Below are 23326 nucleotides of genomic sequence, written 5' to 3'. Positions count from 1 at the left end.
TGTCTCCCAGCCCTGACTTCAGTCCCCAGGCATCAGCCCGAGTTGGAGCGGGGCCGTGCGATGGGGATATTCACTTCTGCCGTTCCCAGCCTGGGAAGGGAGAGCACCCGCTGCTCCCCGGCCCCCACAGCGCAGGGCTCCGCGGGCCGGGAGAGGCGCGGGCCGGGGGCTCAGCCCGGCGCCCCCGGGGTGAGGGAGGCACAGCCGGGGCTGCCCCCACCCCTCCCGTGCCCCTGCCCTGGGGTGCTGGGGCGTGGAGCGTCCGGCCGAACCGGCTGGGCGAGCCGGGCTGAGTCACGGCGGGCGGAGCGGGGCTGGGCGGGGGGCAGCAGTGCCGGCCACCGGCTCCATGGCGCTCAGCGTCCGCCTCCGCAGGCTCTGCGGGCTCCCGGGCCGCGGCGAGCGGCAGGCCCAGCTCAGCTTCCGAGGTGGGCTCCGGCGGGCAGGGCGGGGGGCTGGGGCCTGTCTGCCCCTGCCAGCGCCTCACGCCTCCCCTCTCCTTCTCAAGGCTTCACCCAGAAGACGAGGAAGGTGCGGTGTGGCCCAGAGGCTGTCTTCGAGGAGGTGAGGGAACCGGGCACATGTACAACTTGAGGGACAGGGATGGGACAGGTCAGCATCTTGGTCATAAAATCACAGATTGGTTTGGGTTGGAAGGGACCAACCCCTATGCCACGGGCAGGGATACCTTCCACAAGACAGTTTTCTGGGAATTTCTCTGCTGCCTCGTTCCCTGCTCTGCTCAGGGAGGCAGGTGGGTCCCTCACTGTGCAAGCTGCGGGAGCTGACACAGTGCAGTGGTAAACCTGCCTGGCAGCCTGGGCACAGTGAAGCCAAAGACAAAGCCCCCCTGCCCTCAGAAGCCCAGATTGTCGCTGCGGCCGATGCCTCGTGGGGCAGGAGTGGGCAATGGGGGGTGCAGGGATGGGGTGGCCTGGGAAGCGTGTCCACCTCTCCAGTACCATCCCCATCATCACCTCCCTGGAGCTGTGACAGCCTGGCTGTACTGTGCTAGTGGGTGGTTCCCACCTGTCCCTGACTCAATTCCAATGCCAGTGTGCTTCCTGAGGAAAGGTGGAGAAGGCTGGGGGGCAAGAGGAGTAGCAGCTGGTTTGGGGGCAGTGAGTCGAAGCTTTAGGGTACAGCTTTGCCATGCGCCAGATGACTCTCTGGCCTGGGTGGTCTCTTCTCCCCAGATGCCTCTGTACCTTCCTGTGTCCTGTCTCACTCCACAGCTTGCCAGCTCAGGGACCCCAGTAGGCACAAGCATCCTTCTCTCCCCAGGGTGATGCTGCTCTGGCTTCTTTAGCAACTGACTTGTGCTGCTGGAGGGGCTCTCTAGTCTGCCTGGCCAGCAGGAAAGTAACTTCCCACCACAGCTGCTTTTTGTCATGCCCATGGACTTGGTCACCTCACAGGGGACCCAAGGAGCCACCAGATGTGGGAAAGCGTGGCTAGGAATGTGTTGTCATCCCTTCCTGCTCCATTTGTTTGCAGCTCTTTCGTTGGCCTCACTATGGGAAGCTCATCATGGGCGAAATGCTGTCCATTAAGGTTTACAACTGCAGCAAGGTTTTCAGTAACAGGTGGGTCCTTTGGTTCTTGGGATGACCACTAGAGATGGGGGAGGAGACATACTGGGCATTACATTGTTTACTGGGAATAGAAAACGTTCATTGAAAATTTGATAGAAGGAAGATGAGCAAGATGCAGGTTATAGAGCAGGGAGGGAGCTGGTTCTGAGGGGGCTGTATATATTACATTAAATAAAGGGAATGATTTAGTTGTGCCAGCAGTAACAAGAACTACCTAAGGATCCAGATCCAACCCTTAGCTGAGACAAAATAATAGAGCTACGAGGGCAGAACTAGCAGCAGACTGGGGACCTGTTCTCACCCTGAACATCCACATGGTGGCTGTGACCGTGCTGCACCCAAATTCAACATATCTGCCCATGGGGAAAAGCCCTGAACCCGCGGTGGTATGGTTTGAACTTTAAAAAGACAGCAAATCAAATTTAAAGGACAGCCAGAATTTAAAATTCTAGGTGGCACAGATACAACACTGTGAACTCAGTGGCTATTACAGCAGTTGTAAAACACTGCAGGGAAACCCTGGAATAGAGATGGCCGATGGAGTAGTGGTGGTGGGGCAAGAAAGGCAGCAGAGGCATGTCCTTCAGGAGGTGTGAAACGTGAGGATGCAGGGAAAGGTGCCAGCTCTGATAAGCAAAATGTAAGAACTGAAGGAAAATGCACAGGAACAACTTTCTAGAAGCAGCTAATAATACAAAGCTTTTCAAATAAATCCTTTTACAAACCTCCTCTGCCAGAGAGGGTGTGGAGGAAACAGATGAGCACAGCACACGCGAGATACAGATAAAGCCAGAGCAGAAAGTGTGGCAGAACATTGTGTCACTGTTTCCTGGATGCTTTCCTTATAGGAACTGGATCAGAGGAATTGTCTCTGACTGAAATGTCAATAGAAATTTCTACAGGACAAATAGATAACATAAATTGTAACAAATCAGTAGGACCTGACAGCATGGAGCAAAGGAGTCCGTTGGGAAACGAGTGTGCTGACACCGACAGTGTATCCACACACACCTCTGCTGCTGGGTGTAATAGTACAGTTCAAAAGCAGTTGGTCTGTGCACTGAGAAGCCCTGGAATAGGTGAATTTTGGCCCAACTTGCAGCTTGTGGCCATAGCTGTATGTCCTATTTCTGTATTTCCTTGTGTAAAGCCTCTGTTTCCCCGTTTTTCTGGGAAGAGTCACCCCAGCTCCTCCGGGTGCCCAAACACAGGCTGGCTCCCGTGAAGCCCAGCTCTGCTGAAGAGAAGAGCTCCCTCGAATTCTCCAGGAGTCTGGATCTGCACAAGCCTTTAACCATCAATGGCAGCTGGGTTGTAAGCAGCTGCCTGGGCAGGGCTGGGGTGGAGGCAGGACCTGCTGCAGGGTCGGTTCAGGTATTTGGCTGCCAGGCTCCCTGTGGGAAGCGCTGCAGGGCAGCTGGGAGGGGCTGGGAGCGGGAGGGCGGAGATCCCGGTGCTCCCCAGGATGTAGGCACTGATGCCATGCCCAGTGGTGCTGCAGCCCCTGTTTGTGTTCCAGACTGCTCGGTACCCTCGTGCTCAGCCTTCAGCACCTCGTGACGGCCGGGAGGCTGATCCTGCGGGAGTCCCTCGTGGACAGGAACCACAGAATCACTGGTGTGAGTCCTCCATGGGCAGCCTGGCTATCAGCAATCAGTAAAGCTTTGTGGGAAACCTCATGTTGTGCTTCCCAGGTGGATTTGGGGCCAAGGGAGAGTCCAAGGTGCAGTTTGAGCTGGGAAGTGCTTTGGCATTTGTGCCCTGTCTGCACTTGCAGTCACTTCACACCCACCAAGTGGTTTCTAGGAGCACCTAGAAATGCGTGGGTGGGCTGGGGGCCCTGGAGACCTACCAAGGGCCTGAATGAGCAGGGGGATGCTTAGTAAAACCTCCCCAGATCTGGGGTGGGTGTAGGAGGTGGCATTTCACGTGCTCCCTGCACCTTGCAGTGCATGGTTAGGGCAGCTGCAGGGCACAGAGCAGAGGGGGCCAATGGGGTGAGGTGGAAGGTGGCAGGGTGCCTTGGGACCCCCAGGGAGCTTTTGAGTTAAACACTAGCACTACCTGGGTGGCTTAATGAGTATCTGGGGCAGTGTGAGAGGCTCTGATACCTGACTGCCCCTCTGCTCTGCAGATCCCACTCTCCTCCCACCCTGGCACCAGGGCTCACTGGGCCCTTTGTGCTTGTAGAAAATGAACACTGCCCTACAATGAGCTGTTTCCTGCCAGCAGGGTGTGGAGGCACAGTTCAGTGGGTGCTGGAGAGCCAGAGCTGTGTGCCAGGGTGGTGGGCAGGGTGGGAAGAGCAGAGGCAGAGGCGTCAGTCCTGTGTCCCTGTTTGCCCTTCCCATGTGCAACCTGATTCAACCCCGCGGTGGCACCTGGGATGCAGCTCTGTGGCCACCAGACCATGAGCCTGAGTTGCACAGGCACAGCTTTCTTGTGTTGCTGAGCTGCCTGGATCATGGAGCAGGTCCAGGTGGAAGCTGGGCGTTTGCAGGATGATTTTTGGCCCATGCAGCTCACTGGATAAACGTTCATGCCAGCAAAGAGACAGGGACTAGACTCGCCCCTTGTGCTGGTGATGCTTTGAGGGGACTCCACTGTAAGGTCAGAGCTGCCCTTCAGCCCAGCCCTTTGCCCCTGGCTGCCTCTTCCCTCATGCTGATGAGCTTCTCCAACCAAAACCCAACCACACTGGGTTAGTTTTGGATTGTGCAGTCCTGGCTACACAAGAGCTGCAGGGGACAGAAATAGGGCAGGCAAGAGTGGGCACCCATCCAAGATGAGACTGAGACCCTCCTCCTCAGCTCAGCTGGGAAGAGACATGCCCCCAAGGGAGAGGCTGTTTCAACCACTTCTTCTTTAGGGAAGTGGGAAGCTTTGTCTCAGGCTTCTTCACTATCCAGCCTTTGCTGCTGCCTTTCCCTGTCACTACACTACAGCTTTCTTGGGCTGCATTTCTCCTCCCAGAGATGTGTGTTTTCCATGGACTGAGCTCTGAACCCCATCTGTATGTCCCTTCAGCCTACTAAGGAGTGACTTCCTCCATGCTTGTGATTTTGGCCTCTGCTGGGAAATCCTTGAGTGTTTGTGTTGGTTTGAGGTCAGGCTGGCCCCTGCACACCCAGGGTTTGCAGCCCTGTGCTGTTGGTGCCAGTTCCCAGCGTGCTCCGTGCTCCTCTGGCTGTCCTGCCCTCACTAGCACTAAACTGATGTCTCCTGTGATGCAGACTCTGGATGTGCTGATGGCTTCTGCAGCATTTTAATCCAAGCTGTCGTGCCTGGGGATGCTCTGCCAGCTGTCTCGTGCCTCCCACAGAGAGACTGCTCTGCATGGCAACCTGCAGGGCTTTCCCCACTTCTCTTGTTGAAAATGCCTTGAGGCAGCTCTCAGGGGCCTCTTTGTGGTGTATTTTAGATTTTGAAACTTGAGCCAGCTTTTATTCAGTGAATCTTGGAGTTTGGGAGTCTGTAGAGGAGGGAGTTTGGTTATGTCTAACTTGTTGATGGAGGCAGACGAGGGGAGTCTGGTATGAATTGGCTTCTTGTGGGGTCATGAGCCCTTTCTTCCACTTCTTTCCACCAGCTCTTCACTTCTTATTTTTGTTCCATGCCCCCTTCTCCTTTTCCATGACATTTCTGCCATTGTTTTGTGGCTGCCAAGCTCTCAGGCCATTTCATTTTCTGCTTGTAGATCTACATTGAGTTGGATTTGCGCTACCAGCCTCCAAATGGCTCAGCAGGGACCTGGGTTGAAGAGGACTTTGTCTATCAGATGAAAGACAGGTATGGAAGTCCTGGGAAGAGCAAATTTCCAGGCAGTTTGTACAGCTGCCTTTGCTAGTGGCAGCCTTTGGGATGCAATCCAGCCTCATTTACTCTCCACCTCTCCCAGGCTGATGCGTCTTCACTCTACAGCAGCAATAAGGGAGCAGGGCTCTTGGACAAAAAGTACTTTGGTAGTCCTGGGACTTCCTGGGAGTCCTTTTGGACTTGAGAGCATTTCTGCAGCCTTCCTGGCTGACAGAAGCAAGACTTCATAGTTGTAAAGTTGCAGGGAGCGTGGTGTTGGACTGCAGCAATGCCATGCACCCTGCACACGGTGGGTGCCCAAAGCCAGAGGAGGTGAGGGGGTCTGGGTGAACAGGATGACAGGCAGAGGCCTGCAGAGTGTCACTGCTGGAGTGCCAGAGGCAGGCAGCAGGCACACGGGGGGGCAGTGGAACAGCTTAGGAGAAAAGTCCCTTAGGAGGATGCTGGTGTCCCCGCCGAGAAACCGGCAGGACCCTGGCTGGGGCACTGTGGCTGAAGCGCGTCAGGGAACAGCCGCAGCACACGGGGCTTTGCAGCAGGACATCTCTTGTTCTTACAGCTCGGAGTTAATTATCCGCAATCCTGGATTCGAGCACCTGGAGTGAGTATCCCTGCCCAGTGCCCGGGCTCCCCCTCCTGGGTGCAGGGCAGTGCACAGCCCGCTGGCAGGGCTGAGTGTGGATCCCGCGGGGGTTCGCAGGGCTGCCGAGGGGCCGAGAGTGAGCGAGCTGGACAGGAAAGCTGCTGCACTGGGCAGGAAGCTGGCAAAAGGCCTGGAGACTGATGAAGAAGAGGAAGAGGAAGAAGATCTCTATGATGAGTCTGAGATTGAGGTCTCAGGCATCATATTCAGCCCCGTGAAGAGGTAGCCATGGGATGCTCTTCTGTCTTGCCCCAGCTTGGGTCCTGGGGTGGAAAGTGCCAGATCCTGGGGAATTCCTGTAGCTTATGGCATCTGCTTAGGCAAAATGTCAGAAACCTTCCATCTCCAATGGCCCCAGACAGGGCTGTTGGGGGTTTGTTCATTCCCAGGACAAGGGGCCATTATTTTCCAGGGTTTCTGTTGCTTCCTGTGGTGGAAGGGCACTCAGGTCCATGTAGACAGAGACCTGCTCACCTGTTTTTTTTTCTGTGCAGCCGCTCCAGACTCTGCCCTGCACGGGACCTCTTTGCCATCCCAACCCCACAGAGCTTCCAGGTACTGCAGCACTGTCCCTACAGCCACCTCTGGCCCCAGAGCTGGTCCCTCACTGTGGGTCTGGGCTTCTCCGAGTGCCACATGCTTCAGAGAGGCTTCTAACAAGATCTTCTTGCTTTGTGTGACTTCCCTGGGCAAGGTGTAAGATTCCCTGATTGCACTGCATCCATGAGTAGAATTTCTTTCTGGGCCATGTAGTTAGATATGGATATATATGTATATGTGTGTATATCTGTGGATATCCATGGATATGCAGGAGAAGGGAATCATCCACATGTGCCACTACAAAACAGAGCTTCAGAAAGCACCCAGGCAGGGCTGGTGCCTGCCAGCTTCCCCAGGGCCTTGTCTGGGCCCTCAGGGACATCTGTGAGACATGGCTGGGGTTGCTTGGACATGCTGGGGGGCTGGTCGATGATCTGACATCAGGTTAATTTGATTTCAGGGCAGGTCTCCTAGCCTGGCTGTGGATTTAACTCCTTCCCTGGTTCTAAGTAAACATGGGCTCACATTTGGTCCAAGAAGGAAGCCATTGTGGGTGTTGAATTTCCTACCATCCTTTTCTTGAAGCTGTAATTCTGCACCATAACAATGGCCTAGTTAGCTGTACTGAGAGCAAATGTGAGAACATTTCTCCCCTGTCTTAGACTCATAACCAGTTGCAGTAAATGAGACAGCCACATTCCAGTCTTTCCAATGGTGTCCATCTCAGTAGGATTCAAAGAGAAGTATTGAGAGAAGATACAGAAGAGCATCTTCTCCAAGATGCTCTGTGAACCCCACCATGTGGGAGCAGTGGGTTTGCAACCCCCTGGGATTGGGAACTGAGGGTACAGTGATGCTAGGAAGGCCACTCTTGTCAAAGGTATTGGGGATCTAGCACTTTATTTCCTTGCTTGTCTGAAAGAAACAAATATCTCAAATACCATTTTGGTCTGCCCTGGCTGTAATAATTTCAGCAGCCATGCTCTTGCCTGCCCCAGGCATCCACCCCTGCACCAAGAGTGCTCTGGTATTGTTGAAACTGTCTCAGGATGGAGATGGAAAGAAGGACAGTGCTGATCCAAAGGTTTTCTCCCACATCTTCTCAGGTTGGAATTAATATAATTGAAGCACAGAAGCTGGTGGGGGTGAACATTAACCCCTTTGTTGTAGTCAAGGTTGGAGAGGAGAAGAGGTACACGGCGACGCAGAAGTCAACAAACTGCCCCTTCTACAATGAGGTGTGTGACATGGACAGGGGCTCTGTCCTTGCCCCACCCATGTCCCAAGTGCCTGGCACCATCCTTGCAAGGGATGCCTGGGACTCTGGGGCTCAGCTGTCCTGCTCTTCTCTTTCAGTACTTTTTGTTTGAATTCCATGAGCCAAGGGACATTTTATTCCACAGACTCATAGAGATTTCGGTGAGTATTTTCTCCTCTTCGTCCCCCATGGTGAGTGGGACAGCCCAACACTTCTGTGTGTAGACATGAGGAGTGATGGGCAAAGCAAAGGTACCAATGCCAGCCAGGAGTTCCAGCATCCTGTGGCTGCAGTGGGGCAGAGCCCCAGCCCTGCTCTGAGCCAGCTCTGGGCACTGCTGCCTTCCCACCTCCTCCAGGTCAGGCTCTCTGCACCCTGTGACTGAAGTGGGGCCTATGGGGAAGTTTCTTGCTAGCTGCATTGTTGCTCTGCTGTTTTGGGGGCAATTACCTACTGCCCCTTACCGGGAGCCTCATCCTGCAGGTTCTGAAGGCAAGTGACTGGTATGAGAGGAGCTCAGCAGTGATTTGTGCTGTAGAAAAGCCCAGACAGGCAGAGAGGTTTTCAGAAATCCCCTGGCCCAAAGCACAAGGGTTTCCTCAAGACATAGGGATGTTCTGAAGATACCTAAACCCAGCCAGCGTCTCCTTTGCCAAGCAATCTCCAGCACTTCCCTGTGAAAGGCTGCACATCTCTTCTGCTGGTGTGAGTTCAGCAAGCACTGAGCAAGGCTTGGGTTTTAGAAGAGGAACTAGCCCAGTAGGGTCATGGCTCTGCCCTGAGCCAACAGGGTATGACACAGGACTCTCTTGTGAAAATCAGGTTTGCCCCAGGTCTGTTGTGTGGGTTTGGCTTACCTAGGACTGGCAGAAAATGAATTGGTTGCACATGCCTTTGGCTTGGCCCAGGTTTGACTGAGAGTTATGGGCTGATGGGCTTTGTGGGAATGGCTGGGCAGGAATAGGTTTGTCCCAGGGCTTACTCAGATGGGTCAGTGTAAATGAGGGGCTTGCAACTTCTCAACTCTCCTTTGGTGAGCCCCTCTTAACAGCCCTGTCTTTCTCAGAGCTGTCACCTGGCTGCCCATACCTCACAGTGCTCAGGGGACTTGTGCTCTCTGCAGGTTTTTCACTCAAAGACGATACCCTTCCTGGGGACATGCATAGGAACATTCAAGATGGATGTTGAGACAGTGTACAACCAGCCAGGTATGAGGGACTGCACCACATACCTGCCTCTGACCCTACCTCTGGTCTGTCTGAAACTGCTGTTTCCTTCATGCTCTGCTGGGTCTGGTCAGGGCTCTGGCTTTAAAGCACTTAGTTCATATGAGGACCAGCACTTGCTTCTCCTCCCGGCTGTCTGAAGGCAGGTGACAACTCCTGCACCTTCAGAGGCAGGATCAGGGCAGTCTTTGTGCAGATGGAGCTGGGATGTGAAATGGTAACCTGACCTCTCCCTAGGGAACTCCTCCTCTTCCCTCTCAGATCACAGGTTTTTTCAGAAGTGGGCAGTTGTCAGTGACCCCACGGACACCCGGGCAGGTGTGAAGGGCTTTGTGAAGTGCAGCATCTCCGTCTCTGCACGTGGGGATGTTGTGGGCTTCCTTCCCACCTCTTCCAGCAGCCGGGACGAGGACATTGAAAGGTAGGTACAGTGGGGTCTTGTATGACCCAGTGAAAAAGACCTGTGGCAGGATCCAAACTTCTGCCAGTCGGGGCACTTCCCAGCATTGTGTTCCGTGGACTCCAGGGGAGAGACAGAATATCAGAATATGAATTTGTTTTTCAGGAACCTGCTGTTGCCTAAGAGAGTCCCTGCAGAGAGACCCTGGGCCAGGGTCTGCATCAAACTGTATCGTGCTGAAGGCCTGCCCAGCATGAGTGCAGGCATCATGGGTAGTTTCTCCAAGATCATAGGGGAGAGAAAAGTCTTTATCGACCCGTACGTGCAGGTCTCGTTCTGTGGGCAGCAGGTGAGTCTGCCAGTGGGTCTGTGTGGGATAGGCTGACCTTCCTTGGGCTGTGTGGCAGCATGCACTGGGCTCATGATGCCAGGAGCCTCCATGGGGCTCAGCAGTGCCACTGGAAAGAGGCTGGGAAAGCCAAGGTCTTGCTGTCTTTAGCAGTGGCCTGAGTTGTGTGGCCGTGGCCGTGCGATGTCTGGATGAGAAGGCTTCTCTGGGACTTTTGTCTCTGCAGAGCTGCCTGTGGGACAGCCCCAGCCTTGGGCACAGCCATTGGCTGAGCTGCTGGCTGTGCAGGCAGGGATTCATATCCTTAAACACGGGGAGGGTCAAATAAATCCTGGAGTAGAAGTCCTTCCTCTGTGTCAAGCTGGACTCAGCTTGACATCCTTGGGATAGTTTAGTGAGCTAATGGCCCTTTTCTTGCAAGGGTTTCTGGTCCTGTGGTATCCATTAATATGAGAATCAGTCCCTGGGCAGCCTGGTGGGCATGGGGGTGCTCCCAGGGAACTCTGAAACACCTCTGGGTCTGCTGGTGCTACCTGTTTGCTTTCAGTGTTTTCCCTTGGCTGTGCAGGGAATGGCCAGGGCCTTAGGACAGCTCCCCTTGATGAAGCACAGAGAGGATTTGCAGGATGGGGGCCAGCAGCAGGGTCACTGCCACCTCCAGAGCCTGCCCAGCATGACCTGCAGGTGTTACAGGAGCACGTGGCAATCCCAGGGAGGCTCTGAGGCACCCCTTGCTCTGGCCACTGGCTGGGGCTGCGTGGCTTTCACACCTTCTCCTTCCCAGGGGGAAACGTCAGTGGAGACCAGCACCACCGAGCCTGAGTGGAACGAGCAGATCAGCTTCATCGAGATGTTCCCACCTCTGTCCAGGAAGATAAAAGTCCAGGTGCTGGATGATGCCAATGTGGGTGATGTGGCCATTGCTACACACTACATTGACTTGCAGGAGATCTCGGACCCTGACAGGAATGGTGAGGCCTGGCATGGCCCTGGGGCACCTTCTACTCGGCCATGGGGGTGTGTGGGAGGTGGGAGCAGGAAGCACACTGACACCCCGGGGTGCTGGGCTGCCTCCTGGGGGGAGGTCTCTCTGCAGCAGCACCCTGCCCTCACGAGACCCTGTCCCTGTTGCTGCAGGCTTTAACCCCACGTTTGGCCCAGCCTGGGTGAACCTGTACGGCTCCCCTCAGAACTCGGCCCTGCGGGACATCCACAGGGACCTCAACGAGGGCAGGGGCGAGGGCATCTTCTACCGCGGGCGCGTCCTCATGGCCATCGCAGTGGAGATCTTCAGCAGCCCCAGCGTGGCAGAGAGGAAGCTTAGGGACAGGACGAGAGGTACCCTCAGCAAACTGAAGAAGAAAAGTAAAAAATCCAAAGAGAAAGCCCAAGAACCAAGCCAGCTGCAGGGAGAGGGGGAGGCTGGGAGCTCTCAGGAGGCCGAGCAGCCTGGGGAGGTCACTGTGGAGGTGGAAGAGCTTCATCCACTGCCTGAGGTGAGTCCTGCTGTGCTGGCATGGCTGACCCATGCCCATCTGCAGCATGCACTTTCGTCATGGGAGAGAGGCAAGGCAAGATGCAGCTGTGTTGGTACAACAGCCATTGCTTAGCCTGCAAACCTGCTCAGTGGCTTCACACAGGCACCAGCCAAAGCCATGGCTCTGCACCACCCCCCAGGATTGCCAAGAAATCTTGTCCTGCCTCTGGCAGCCAGGCAGTGACCTCGGCAGCAACCCCTGAGGTCTTGTGGGAGGGCTGGCAGGCATCAGTGTTGCCGTGGGATTTATGGTGCTGAAAAAATCTCCTGGAGCAGTTAATTAGGGGTGAGATAAGAAAGGGTTTATTTTGCCAAGGCTAAAGATGTTACAAGACGTGCGCGGCCGTGCCTGAGATGTTACATTTTATAATACCATCCATCCAATCCCAGATGTGTCCACCCTGTGGCCTTTACTCTGGACGGCCCCGGGGTCCACCCCTTGAGAAATGGGTGTGGAGTTTTTGGGGACCCTCTCTTCATCCCATCTTCACAATCATCAGAGCACAAAGGGTACATAGTAACCCAGTTTTTGACCGTGTTCTGTGGTTTAGGCCCCGATATGCTGTTCTGCCAACAGTCTAGGCCTTGCCTTGACAAAAGACTAAACATTTCTACTGTATTCGGGGCTATGAGTGATATAGGGAGCATAGAATGGGGTAAGAGGGTTGAGGAATGCACAAGGGTGCTAGAGGGAAACGGATAGGGACAAGGGACAAAGGAGGGAGGGTTGCTGCTTTTAGAGTCTACTTCTACTTCTTATGAAGCTTACAAGTCTTACAAATATTAGAAAAATAAAAAAAAAAAACATTAGGGGCTTAAGGCATCATCAGCCATGCCTGGTGCTCAGGCAGTGTTTTGGCCCACAAGGCTCTCGGGCTGATTTGTGTCTCTTTGCTCAGAATGTGCTGGGGAAAAAGGAAGAATTCCTCCTTTTTGCTGCCTTCTTTGAAGCCACTATGATGGACTCCTCTCTCAGCTCTAAACCTGTCAGCTTTGAAATCTCTATAGGTGGGTATTCCCCAGGGCCCCATGCCCAGAAACTATGTGTGCAACAGCCCAAGGCAGCACCACCAGCCCCTTGAGAACATGGGAAGGATGGGGAGTGAGTCCAGGGAGTGTGCACAGTGCTTTACTTACCTGAAAAGTCTGGATGTCCTCCTATGGGATTGGAGATTTGCAGTATTTGTATGAATTTCTTGTTTGGGAAAAGTGGTTGAAACTCTCCGGGAACTGCGGGTGCAAAGAAGCAGAAGGGTTTGGGAGCAAGAAAGGGAAACAAAGGAGGGGAAGCTGCGATGCTGGGACTGGCCATGTGGCACTGAGGGGCTGTGACAGCAGGTGATGGGGAAACAGTGGCTGTAGAGTGGGTCAAAGCCCCCACCTGCTAAGCTGGACAGGTGGAGATGCTTGATGCTGAGACCTCTTTGGAGGGGCTGCTGCTGGCCCCAGCGGAGTGATGTAGGTGGCAGTCAGCAGGCACTTGGTGGAGTTGGCGGAACTTGAAGGCATACACAGAGACCTCCTTGCAACTGCCCAGCTCCCTCTCAGACCTCCTGGTTGTCCATGTGATGTGCCAATGGTGTGACACAGTGAACTGCTAGTTCCCAAAGCAGTACATGCCTATGTGCTTCTCTTGGCAGGAGGATTGCACTCTGGTTTGGCCAGCTAGAAAACTTGCCTAAGAGCAATCTCACTTAGCTGTTTACCATTTAATGCTTCACTTCAAGGAAACTATGGCAAATCTGAAGAGGTTGTGACCAAAGGATGGCAAAAAGCGGAAAAGGGGGAAGTGAAGGAAGAAAAGAAGCCTTTGCTGGATGCTGGTTCAGATGGTGAGCTGGATGCTGAAGTCCCAAGCCCAGCTTCAGCAGCACGGAACAAGTCAGTGACAAAGAGCCAGAGACCAGAGCCCATGGAGTGTGACAGGTAAGTCTTCTTTGTCCGTCTTTCCCACCTTCCCTGGAGTTTGTGCCTCCTTCCCAGATTGGTTGCCCCAGGTGTTTTTAGAGGCCTGCTCAGCAATGTGTCATGGGTTTCTCCTCTTTGCAGCCCTGCAGCTTGCCATGTCCTAGCTGGCTGGCATTTCCCATTAGCCCTATGAGCCCCACAGTGTCTGCTTGGTGTGTGCAGGTGGTCAAGGACAGGGTCCCAGGGAAACTGAGACCTCTAAATAACATCTGTCCCTTTTCTGCTTAACAAGCAGCACCCTAGGGGCTTGTTTCCAGGGAGGGGGAAGGAGAGGAGTATTCTGACATACCCTATGTTAGGCAGGCAAGACACATACAGAATCACAGAATGTGCTGAGTTGGAAGGGACCCACAAGGGTCATCGAGTCCAACTCCTGGCCCTGCACAGGCCCATCCCCAAGAGTCACACCCTGTGCCCCAGAGGATCATCCAAACACTCCTTGAGCTCTGGCAGCCTTGGTGTTGGGACGTGGCATGTGCTTTCTGCAGGCAGGAGCTCTTACCCTCTCTGCTTGCTGCCCTTAGGTCATACAGCTGCCTGCCCATGGTTCATGAGAAACCCTGCGTGTATGTGTGGAGCTACTGGGAGGATCACGCCTGGAGGCTCTGCATTTCCAACTGGATTGTCAAGCTGGCAGAGCGCCTGGTAGCGTGGTCAGGGTGTTTGTCTGTGGCACACTCCTTCCTGGTGTGTTTTCCTCGTTGCATCTCTGTGAGATGCTTGCTGTCCATGTCTCTCACAGGGCTCGGTCCCACCCGCCCTTTGGTGGGGTGGGGCACATGGGCACTTGGGCTCATGCTGTGCAACTGCCTGGTGGTGGCTCCTGGAGGGGTGAGCAATGTGATGTGATGTCTGTGACAAAAAGTTACTCTGCTGCCAGTCCTGAGGTGTGTGAGCACTGGGGAGATGCTTCTGCAAGCAGACTCTCAGCCCCAGGCTGTCATCAGGGGAATGCAGGACCTTTATCCAGGACCTCTCCTTTCCCTTTTGGGCTTAGAAATGTGAAAGCAGAGGTTGCCTAGAGATTGTGTGTCTGTGGCTGCTCAAGGACTGAGACACAAGGTGTTTTAACAACCAGTGTTAAGGTCATCCCCAGGTTCTGGAGAGTCCCTGGCAGCACAGTGCTGCCCTGCAGCACTCGTGAATCCCAGCTCTGCAAAAGGCACAAGCCGTTTGTGGCAAATGCATCCTTGCAAGGTTTCACTCTGACCCCTCAGCAAAGTGCAAGCTCCCTGAACACTGTGATTTCCCCACAGGAGCAGGGGCTGGATGACGTGGAGAAGCTCCTGAGAAGGCCAAAGGCTAAAGCAGAAGAGCGGCTCAGAGAGGTGCTAGAGGAATTTGTAGCTGGATGCAGGTTGGCATGTCCCTGATTTCCTGAGGTTTCTTGTTTTCAGGTTAGGAGGTCATATCTGCCTGGGCTGTGTGCAGCCTTCTCTCTCATCCTTTTGAGGTGGATGAACAGAAGGAAATGAGGACAACTTGGGAAAAGGACCCTGTAGCTCTTCAAGCTTGGAGAGGAGTCCCCAGTCCTGTCCTGGGAATCACAGGGGTCATAAACAGCAGCCTGGATGTTCCTGGACTCCTGTGTGTTTCCCAAATATGTAGGACATTTCCTTCAATCTTTTTGATCGTGCAGTTGAAGGACCAGTGTTTCAATCCCTGTGACTGCCCCATCAGGGCTGATATGCTCTTCAGTCCACAGTGCAACAGGAGAGAGGGACCCCAGGTGCTGAGAATCCCCAGGGTGCCTTGTGAATCAGTGAGCTTGCAGAAGAGAGGGCATTGCAGAAAAGGGGGCTTTTGATGCACCGGGATTGGTACCAGGATGTGGAGCTTGTGTCCCTGTTGTGATCTGTGCTCAGCCTGCTGGGTGCAGGGGATGCAGAACCTGTGCTCCTTTTCTCATTGCAGGCAATATTCACTCGGTGCAGAGAGAAAAACAATGGCACATCCAAACAACCTGGACAGATGTCGGATGAAATACCTGATGCGCAACATCGTAAGCTGTGGGGTTGGTGGGGGGGTGTGTGGGAGCAATCCCTGCTCTGGGGGATGCTTCTGCAGGACCAGCAGGAGTTGATGCTAAGAAGGAAACCTGGGGCTAAGACTCATGTTATCAGTCATAGGCTTTTATTCCAGCATCTCCCAACCTCGGCTCAGAGCAACACAACTTCTGGCACAGGGAACAGAGGCAGGGAATGGCCATGGCTGCCCCCAGTTTTATGCAGATGCTGTGCCCTGATGCCTTCCTTTGTCTCCTGTGGGGCATACATGGCTGAGCACATCCATGTTGCTGCCCAGTAGGTTGCTGGAGGCCTTTAGGTGCATGATATTCCCACAGGCAGCTCTGGGGGGACTCACTGAGACCAATGCCCATTGGCTGGGTACCTGTCTAGCAGGTCTACATGAGCCATCCATCTGCCTTCCCTCAGAAGGGGCAACACCTGGGCACTTACATCCTGCAGACGAGGCCAGCTGGCTGAATGAGAGTGCAGTTACATACCCTGCAGCACAACAGAGCAGAGCACGGCTGTCCCCATCAGACTACATTTCCAAAATGCAATGACAGGAGCAAGAAATAAAATTTAGGCATGTCTGGATCCCAGCTACCTTCCCTCTGCCTCCCTACACATGTTCACCTGAGCTTTGCTAAGCCTGAGACACTCTGGAAAAGAGAGAACCAGCCCAAGAGATGAGTTTCCTGGCCTTGTCAGTCCACATGGGATCTGCACCCTGAATTCCTTCTGGATTTCATTATTAGTTTTGGTTCATACTAAAATCTTTCCTCAGATGTGTACATTATCTCAGATGTGTACTAATGGAGGAGAAAGCCCAGCCCTTTGTTCCCATTTCCTACATCTTTGTATTCCCACATTTCTGTGGCCCCAAGCTGCCCCTTGGGCAAAGTCTCCCGCCGGCACTATCTGGAGCCAACTTCTGAAATGTTTACTCCTTAGACATCTTTCTGCCCCAAATGATTTTAAAGCCCATGGACTTCTGTTACTGGCTGGTATTGGCAAAGTTTGATGAGTTACTGGAGTCCCCAGTTCTTGGCACCCTTCCCTAAATGGCTGGTGACAGGTTCATGGGGGTTTGCTCTCAGCAGGGAGGCAGTGAGCCATGCTGGGGCCAGGGCAGGCTGGGTGTGATCAGCACACAGGTGGGGGTGGCAGGGGGGCAGTTGGTGACTGCTGTGCTTTCTGTTCAGATCCTGAGTGCAAAGCAGGGGCTCCGTGTGAGGCGGCGGCTGAGTCGGGACAACGTCAAGGACAAGGTTAAGGAGACAAGGAGGGTCCTGGCAAAGCTGCGCTCCATGGCTAAGGAGGTACAGCTGCTCCTGGGACACGGCTTCTCTGGTGGGACAGGGTACAGCAGGGAGAGGGTGCTGGGCTGGCTGCCAGGGCTCTCACCAGCCTCAACTGAGGCTTCTGCTCTGCTATCTTTCCTTACTATGTAAAATCCCAATTTCCAGCTGCTGGAAGTTACCATGTTTCCTGTAACAGCTTTAATGAGGGATGAGGCCGGGGGCAGCTTTGCAGGGTTGGTGGCAGAGCAGGGCTCCAAGCAGCTCAGTGGTGCATTGGAGGCAGAGCTGGGCCAGCTCCAGGACTCCTGGGCCTCTCTGCCCCACCAGCCCGAGGCCATGCCTGCAGCAAACAGTCTGCTTGAGAAAACAGCCTTGCCTGTGCTGCCTGCACCCCCACCAGAGACTGACCCTGGACATCTTCTCTGAAATCAAGCTTGCATTGGAACAAGGTCTCTCATCCCTAGCAGAGACTCTCCACATTCACTTTCATTGTCTCTATTTTAAGTAGCTGATAAAAATCAATGTGTTGTGTAGTGCCAACCAGAATGCCATATGTGCTGGCATTAGGTGGAAGACGCTGTAGCAGTTTGGAGAAGTCTTTCACCAAGTGAAGTCAAGCAATTTTCACACCTTTAGCTGTGTGAGGCTCGAGTGATGTACATTTGGAGTGATGGTGTTTTTCTTTCCAAGTAACCATTACTGTGGTGGAGCCTGGCTGTCCTGGGGATGGCTGAGCACCTGCCTGCCCATGGGAAATGGGGAGCGAATTCTTTGGTTTGCTTTGCTTGCATGTGCAGCTTTTGCATTCCCTATTAAACTGTTTTTATCTCAACCCATGAGTTTTTTCACTTCTTCTTTTCCAATCCTCTTTCCCATCCCACTGAGGGACAGTGAGTGAGTGGCTGTGTGGGGCTGAGTTGCCAGCTGGGGTTAAACCACAGCACCTGCAGGGCTGACTTTCAGAAGCACATGGCCAGCGTTAGGCCCTTCATTTGCTTCTGGATCTCCAAAGCACCATGCAGCCAGCAGTCCCTCCTGTCAGGAGAAGAAGCTTTCACCATGTCAGTGGAGGGAGGACGAGGCACGTGCTGTTCCTATGCTGTTACATTCCTCCCTTTTCTTCCTCCAGCCCCAGTGCACTCTCCCTGATGTACTCATCTGGATGCTCAGCAACAACAGGCGTGTGGCATATGCCAGAATTCCTGCACAAAACATCCTCTACTCAGTAGTTGAAGAGGAGAAAGGCAAGGACTGTGCAAAGATCCAGACTGTCTTTATGAAGGTAGGGTTTATACCAAAACAGCGTGCTCTTGCTTGCTTGCTTCATGCTTCTCTCCCTCCTTACCTGAAATCATGGAGTTCACAAAGAAACACAGCTCTTGCTCCACCACTGCCTCTTGCCTCTGCGGTGCTCTGTCTCCTGTGCTCTTTGGTTTGTCCCTGGCTGATGGTGATCATCTTGGTCTGAGGTGTGAAACTTGATAAACTTCTGTGCTTTCAGGTCCCTGGCTTACACACTGGTGAGATTTTTGCCAAACTGGAAGTCTACATGTGGCTTGGGGTAACCAAATATGCGAAAAACTGTTTGGCAGAGCTGCCTGAGGAGTTCAAGTACCTTTCTGAGAGCGGAGAGGAGATAGGCCAGCTGCCAGCACATGGCCCTCCCAGCCAGCTCTACAGGGATGGTGAGTGCAATGCCAGTTCTCCATGGCTTGACTACGAGCAGGAGGGCAGGGAGGTGACAGGTTGTCCACAGGTTATAGTGTCTGTGGTGGCACATTGCCCTTCCCCAAGGCCACAGTATCATCTGAGATCATCTGAGATCATTTGAGGATTAGGACCTGATCTCTCATCTCAGTGTCATCCCCAAGTGTAATGGGACAGGCATGTCCTGTTTGCTCTCATGAGGATGTATCTGCACACCCACAGCTAGAGCAGCAGGCAGGATGGCTGCTTCCTAGGCACTGAATGTGCTGCCAAACTGCCAATGAGCATGAGGTCTGCCCTTCTGCTGGGGCCTGAGGGTGCTCCCCTACAGCAGAATATTGCACATTTCACGTGTCATGTCCTTTCCAGAGGTGTCTGAGGAGCCCACTGAACTTGTCTTTCTTAGTTGAACCTATTGAGACGTACTGGCCTGAGTGCCCCTGGAAGTGGTACCCATTCCTCACAGAATGTGCCTGTTCCTACTTGGCTGGCCTTCTTCTTGCATTTTTTTTGGCCTCACACAGGACTGGACTGGGGACCTCTCTTCTTTTTTTCTTACCAGATTTCAGCTATTTCCAGCTCCGAGCCCATCTGTATCAGGCTCGAGGGATCCTTCCTGCAGATGACAATGGCCTTTCAGATCCATTTGCGAGAGTCGTGTTTTCAACTCATTGCCAGACCACCAGGGTGAGACCACTTAAACTCTTACCTCTGTCATCTTGGGAACTTGGAGAGAGAAAAATGACCATGCCCTCATTGATATGTTGAAGGCCAGTGCTGTGGCAGTGTGGTTGTGTTCAGGGAACAATTGGGAATTATTGAGCATGGTCTCAAAAGTGGGTTGGCATGTGCTTATTCCACACTTTTACCACCTCCCCTCCTGCCAGCCACCAGCTGCCCGTAGCTGTGTGGGAGAGGGGATCAGCCCCCAGGTCCTCACTCTACTTACAAAGTGCATATGGTTTGTTTCCACTGGCTGTGGAACACTCAGGCCTCCTGTCTCTGTCTACAGGTGCTGGAGGAGACACTGAGCCCCATGTGGAATGAGCTGCTTCTGTTTGACCAGCTCATTATTGATGGGAAAAAAGAAGAGTTAAAAACAGAGACCCCCATAATTATAATCAACCTTTTCAGCCGTAATAAATTCGTAAGTATGGCCGTGCTGCCCTCCTCCTGTTGTTTCCAGAACAGGGAAGGCAGAGGAGCTCTGTGTGAGTGCTGCCACATCTCTGTTTGATTTCTATGACTCAGCTCAGTCAAGGGTCCTGGGGACTGTGGCTGAGGTTGAGACTTTCTGGCTCAGAGATGCCCTGAACCAGGGCCTGACAAGTGCTCATTGGATCCAGGATCTCTCCTTTTTGGAGAAGCACTGTGCCTCTCCCAGCTTTTGCCCCACTTCCTAGGCAGGCTCACGTTGCAGAGGGCTCTTAGGCTGGGGGGAAGTGATGTATCTCTTAGAGCTTTCCTTCCCCTCTGTCACCAGGTGACCTCGATCATCACTCTTCAGTCCTCCCTTTTCTCTCTTCATCAGTGCTTTAAAGTCACACTCCTCCCCTGGGCCTCTTTGTTATCCTAAGGCTAATGACTTAACTCCCACCAGATTTTCCTTTGTAACTCAGCAGCTTTCCTGGGTTCATTCCTGGGTCTCAGTACAAGACAGATGTTGTCACACTGGGGTGAGTCCAGAGGAGGCCACCAACCTGGCTGGGGCTGGAGCACAGGAGAGGGGAGGGGAGCTGAGGATATTCAGCCTGCAGAGGATGAGGCAAAGTCATTGTCTTATTGCTGCCTGCAGTTGGCTGGTGGAAAAGGGTAGAAAAGGTGAGCTCAGACTTCTCATGGAGGTACCCAGGGGCAGGATGAGAAGCAACGGGCACAAGTTGAAACAAGAAGAAAATCCAACTTGATATAAGGAAGCAGTTTTCCCACAGAGGTAGTTCAAATGCTGAGCCTGGAGCTGAGAGAGCTTGTAGGATATCCATCCTTGGAGATATTCAAACCCTGGCTGGAAGAGACTGAAAAACTGGATCCAGCTTTGATGTCCTCTGGTGCATTGTCCCAGGTTCACCCAGTTCTGCATGGAGATGGACTGGGAGTTAAGACGAGCTGCTGCAGGCATGCCCTATCTGCTCTTACCTCTGGATGGAGCAGAGAAAATCAAAGCAGAGGATGGCAGGAGTAGCAGAGTGGTCTTGTGCTGTTCCAGACTGGCTGGAATTAGTGGTGGTCTTCGAGGTAACACAGGGATGCTTTGACCTGTTCTCTTCTTTCCCGCAGGGCTCCCCTGAGTTCCTTGGCCAGGCCTTTGCTGTTCCACAGGTGAAGCTGGTGGATGAGCCATACACCAAACCTGCCCTGCAGTTCTTTGATTTCTACAGAGGCACTAGAGCAGCAGGAGAGCTCATTGCCACGTTTGAGCTGATTGAGCTGGATTACAGTGGCTATTTGGAGGTAACGGCCTTGTGGGAAACCACACATGGTTGCCAGCTCTCTGAGGAGAGCTGGGTGGGTAAGGAGCTAGTTGGATAGGGCCCACCAGAGGATTCCAAGCTGGAGGCCCCATCTGGCTTTCAGCTGAAGGGAAGCTGCAGGGACAGCCTGTGATAACAGATCAAGAGGAGAGGGAGAGGGGGCATGGCATGGCATGGCATAGATTAGAAATGACTTTCATCACCTGATGTGTCCTGGGTTCACCTGTTCAGCCATCAGTGTCTGAGGATGTGGAGCCCAAGGAGCCTGACTTCCTGGGAGACCCCCGTGCCGGCCGGTTCATCATCCCTGAGGGCGTCCGCCCGGTGCTGAAGGAGTTCCGCATAGAGGTGAGCTGCTTCCTGCTGCACTGGCCTCCCCCAGGGCTGGGCAGAGGGCAGGGCTTGGGGAGGGACTCTAGTTTAGGCCTCAAATGTGCCAGTGAGGCCCGAGCAGATGCCAGGAATGGAGTGCTTGACATGAGCGAGAAGCTGTTTCAGCAGCTGGACGGGCAGAGCTGTGGTGCAGCCAGGCTGGGGATCCTGTCCTGTCCTGGGGCTGATCCTGCACTGGGCTGGCAGCCCGGGCAGCATGTGCAGCCTGCGTGGCTGTGCCAGGCCTGGCACGGCTGGAGCAGCCCAGCAACTTCATGTTGTGCTTCAGATCCTGTTCTGGGGCCTGAGGGACCTGAAGCGGGTGAACTTGTTCGAGGTGGTTGAGCCCCAGGTGATCATTGAATGTGCTGGCAAGAAGGTGGAGTCAGAGGTGATCGTGACCTACAAAGAGAACCCCAACTTCACTGAGCTGGTCAAATACATGGATGTGGTGAGTGGGAAGGGGGATCCTGCCATGTCAGGATGCACCATGGCCACCCTGCACCCATGCACTGCCTCTCTGTATGGGCTGAGGTAGCAGGGGGCGAGCTACCTCTGGGATTTTGATCTTCTGTGGCCACATGATTCAATTGCAAATCAAAACCCTTGTGAAATTGCCCACCGAGAGCTGTCTCAGCCATGGCCTGGATTTTGGGTAGAGCTGCAAGGTGCTGTCAGGCCTGTCCATGTGTTGATACACACGGCTGCCACAGGCTGACAGCCCAACACAGGTCGATCATCCTTGCTCCTGTGACCCCATGCATGGTTCTTTTGCAGGAGCTCCCAGAGCAGGTGTACCTGCACCCTCCTCTCAGCATCTTCGTGGTGGAAAAGCGGGCGTTTGGGCGCACTGTGCTGGTGGGGAGCCATGTTGTGTCTGATGTGATGAAATTCTCTCCCAGAGAGCTGGAGGAGGAACCAGAGGATGTGCCCAGAGGTAACGGCTTGGAGACAACAGGCAGGTTTTGCTAGTGGCAAAGATCCCTGGCTATTCCGTTCCCTCCTAGCCAGGCAGCAAAGTCCTCTCCCCAGAGTCCCAAGATCACAGAAATACAGAGTGGTTTGGGTTGGAAGGGATCTTAAAACCCGTCCAGTCCCACCCTCCTACCACAAGCAGGGACACCTTCCACTATCCCAGGTTGCTCCAAGGCCCATCCAACCTGACCTTGGACACTTCCAGGGATGGGGCAGCCACAGCTTCTCTGGGCAACCTGTGCAAGGGCCTCACCACCAGGGCCTCACAGAGGAAAATGTACCCAGTGAGACCTCCTTCTTTAGGGAGTTGGTCCACTAGGACCAAGGATTGAAAGGTTTTCAGTTATCTCACATTGTCAGGTCAAGATCTGTTCATTGGGTAATGGTTTTGCTAAGTAGCTCTGTGGTAGCAACAGCCAGAGCTCCTGATCTGGAAGCATGAAAGGAAAGAAGCAAAGGATTGATCCAGCTGTGGTCCTTTCTGCATAGGGAAGGTATATCTCATAATTCTGAATTCCTGGGAGTCAGCAGCAAGCATGTTGGTGATGGTGACCAGTCTCAGTACTGTACTTGGATTTCCAGTAGTTTTTTTGCAGATTCTGCTATGAAAAGCTTTAAAATCAATCACAACATAGTGTGTTAACAGGGATGATTTTCCTGTGGCCAAAAATAGGAAGCAGTGGGCAGAAATAAATACATGGAAACAAGAAGCTCTTTCTTTTCATCTCAGCTCAGAAAGTCTCATCCCACCGCCTTCCCTCTCAGACTGTGGTAAACATTGGAACTGCAGCTGGTGACCCAGGTCCCAGCACTCACCCTCTTAGTCTGGTGAAGGTGAGTGATGTGTTGGGCCCAACAAATTCTGAAGTTTGGAAAGCCAAACTGAAGGTTACAAATGAAAAAGAAAGTTCAGAAGTTCGGAGTTAGGTTTCAACCACCAGGTTTTGCTCTGGAGACAAGCACTCCTGCCTGCTCATTGGCACTGCCACATGCTGTGGCTCTGGCACAGGATGGTGAAGGAGACCTGCCCTGTGCCTTGAGAGCTGCTGCTTTTGTAGCAAAGCACAAACCTGGGGCCACAGGTAGCTTTGCACCTCCTGTGCTCTGCCTGAAAGCTGATCCTCTGCCAGAGGCTCCCAGGGCATGGAGAAGGGTACTT

At 53.6% G+C, this 23326-nt stretch overlaps 1 protein-coding gene across 1 annotated transcript in view; it reads left to right on the top strand.

The window, feature by feature from the left end:
- The first annotated feature begins 343 nt into the window (after positions 1-343).
- Positions 344-23326, top strand: part of LOC113956934 (fer-1-like protein 4) — a 37184-nt gene continuing 14201 nt past the window's right edge. Inside the window, exons 1-30 of the mRNA XM_027664000.1 lie at positions 344-428; positions 509-564; positions 1498-1586; positions 3115-3214; positions 5293-5384; positions 5971-6012; positions 6112-6276; positions 6549-6609; positions 7701-7832; positions 7951-8013; positions 8976-9060; positions 9340-9499; positions 9644-9827; positions 10612-10798; positions 10965-11323; positions 12264-12372; positions 13092-13290; positions 13857-13977; positions 14589-14689; positions 15247-15334; positions 16544-16660; positions 17772-17924; positions 18144-18327; positions 18912-19036; positions 19362-19496; positions 20627-20800; positions 21052-21168; positions 21482-21643; positions 21970-22129; positions 22898-23001. Of these exons, the coding sequence (XP_027519801.1) occupies positions 350-428; positions 509-564; positions 1498-1586; positions 3115-3214; positions 5293-5384; positions 5971-6012; positions 6112-6276; positions 6549-6609; positions 7701-7832; positions 7951-8013; positions 8976-9060; positions 9340-9499; positions 9644-9827; positions 10612-10798; positions 10965-11323; positions 12264-12372; positions 13092-13290; positions 13857-13977; positions 14589-14689; positions 15247-15334; positions 16544-16660; positions 17772-17924; positions 18144-18327; positions 18912-19036; positions 19362-19496; positions 20627-20800; positions 21052-21168; positions 21482-21643; positions 21970-22129; positions 22898-23001 (3903 nt within the window). The 5' untranslated portion in view covers positions 344-349. The remainder of the gene's footprint in view (positions 429-508; positions 565-1497; positions 1587-3114; positions 3215-5292; positions 5385-5970; positions 6013-6111; positions 6277-6548; positions 6610-7700; positions 7833-7950; positions 8014-8975; positions 9061-9339; positions 9500-9643; positions 9828-10611; positions 10799-10964; positions 11324-12263; positions 12373-13091; positions 13291-13856; positions 13978-14588; positions 14690-15246; positions 15335-16543; positions 16661-17771; positions 17925-18143; positions 18328-18911; positions 19037-19361; positions 19497-20626; positions 20801-21051; positions 21169-21481; positions 21644-21969; positions 22130-22897; positions 23002-23326) is intronic.

The sequence above is a fragment of the Corapipo altera genome, unplaced genomic scaffold, assembly GCF_003945725.1.
Source record: "Corapipo altera isolate COAL_440 unplaced genomic scaffold, ASM394572v1 110, whole genome shotgun sequence".
Classification (NCBI taxonomy): Eukaryota; Metazoa; Chordata; class Aves; order Passeriformes; family Pipridae; genus Corapipo; species Corapipo altera.
This window is presented reverse-complemented; position numbering and strand designations above follow the sequence as displayed.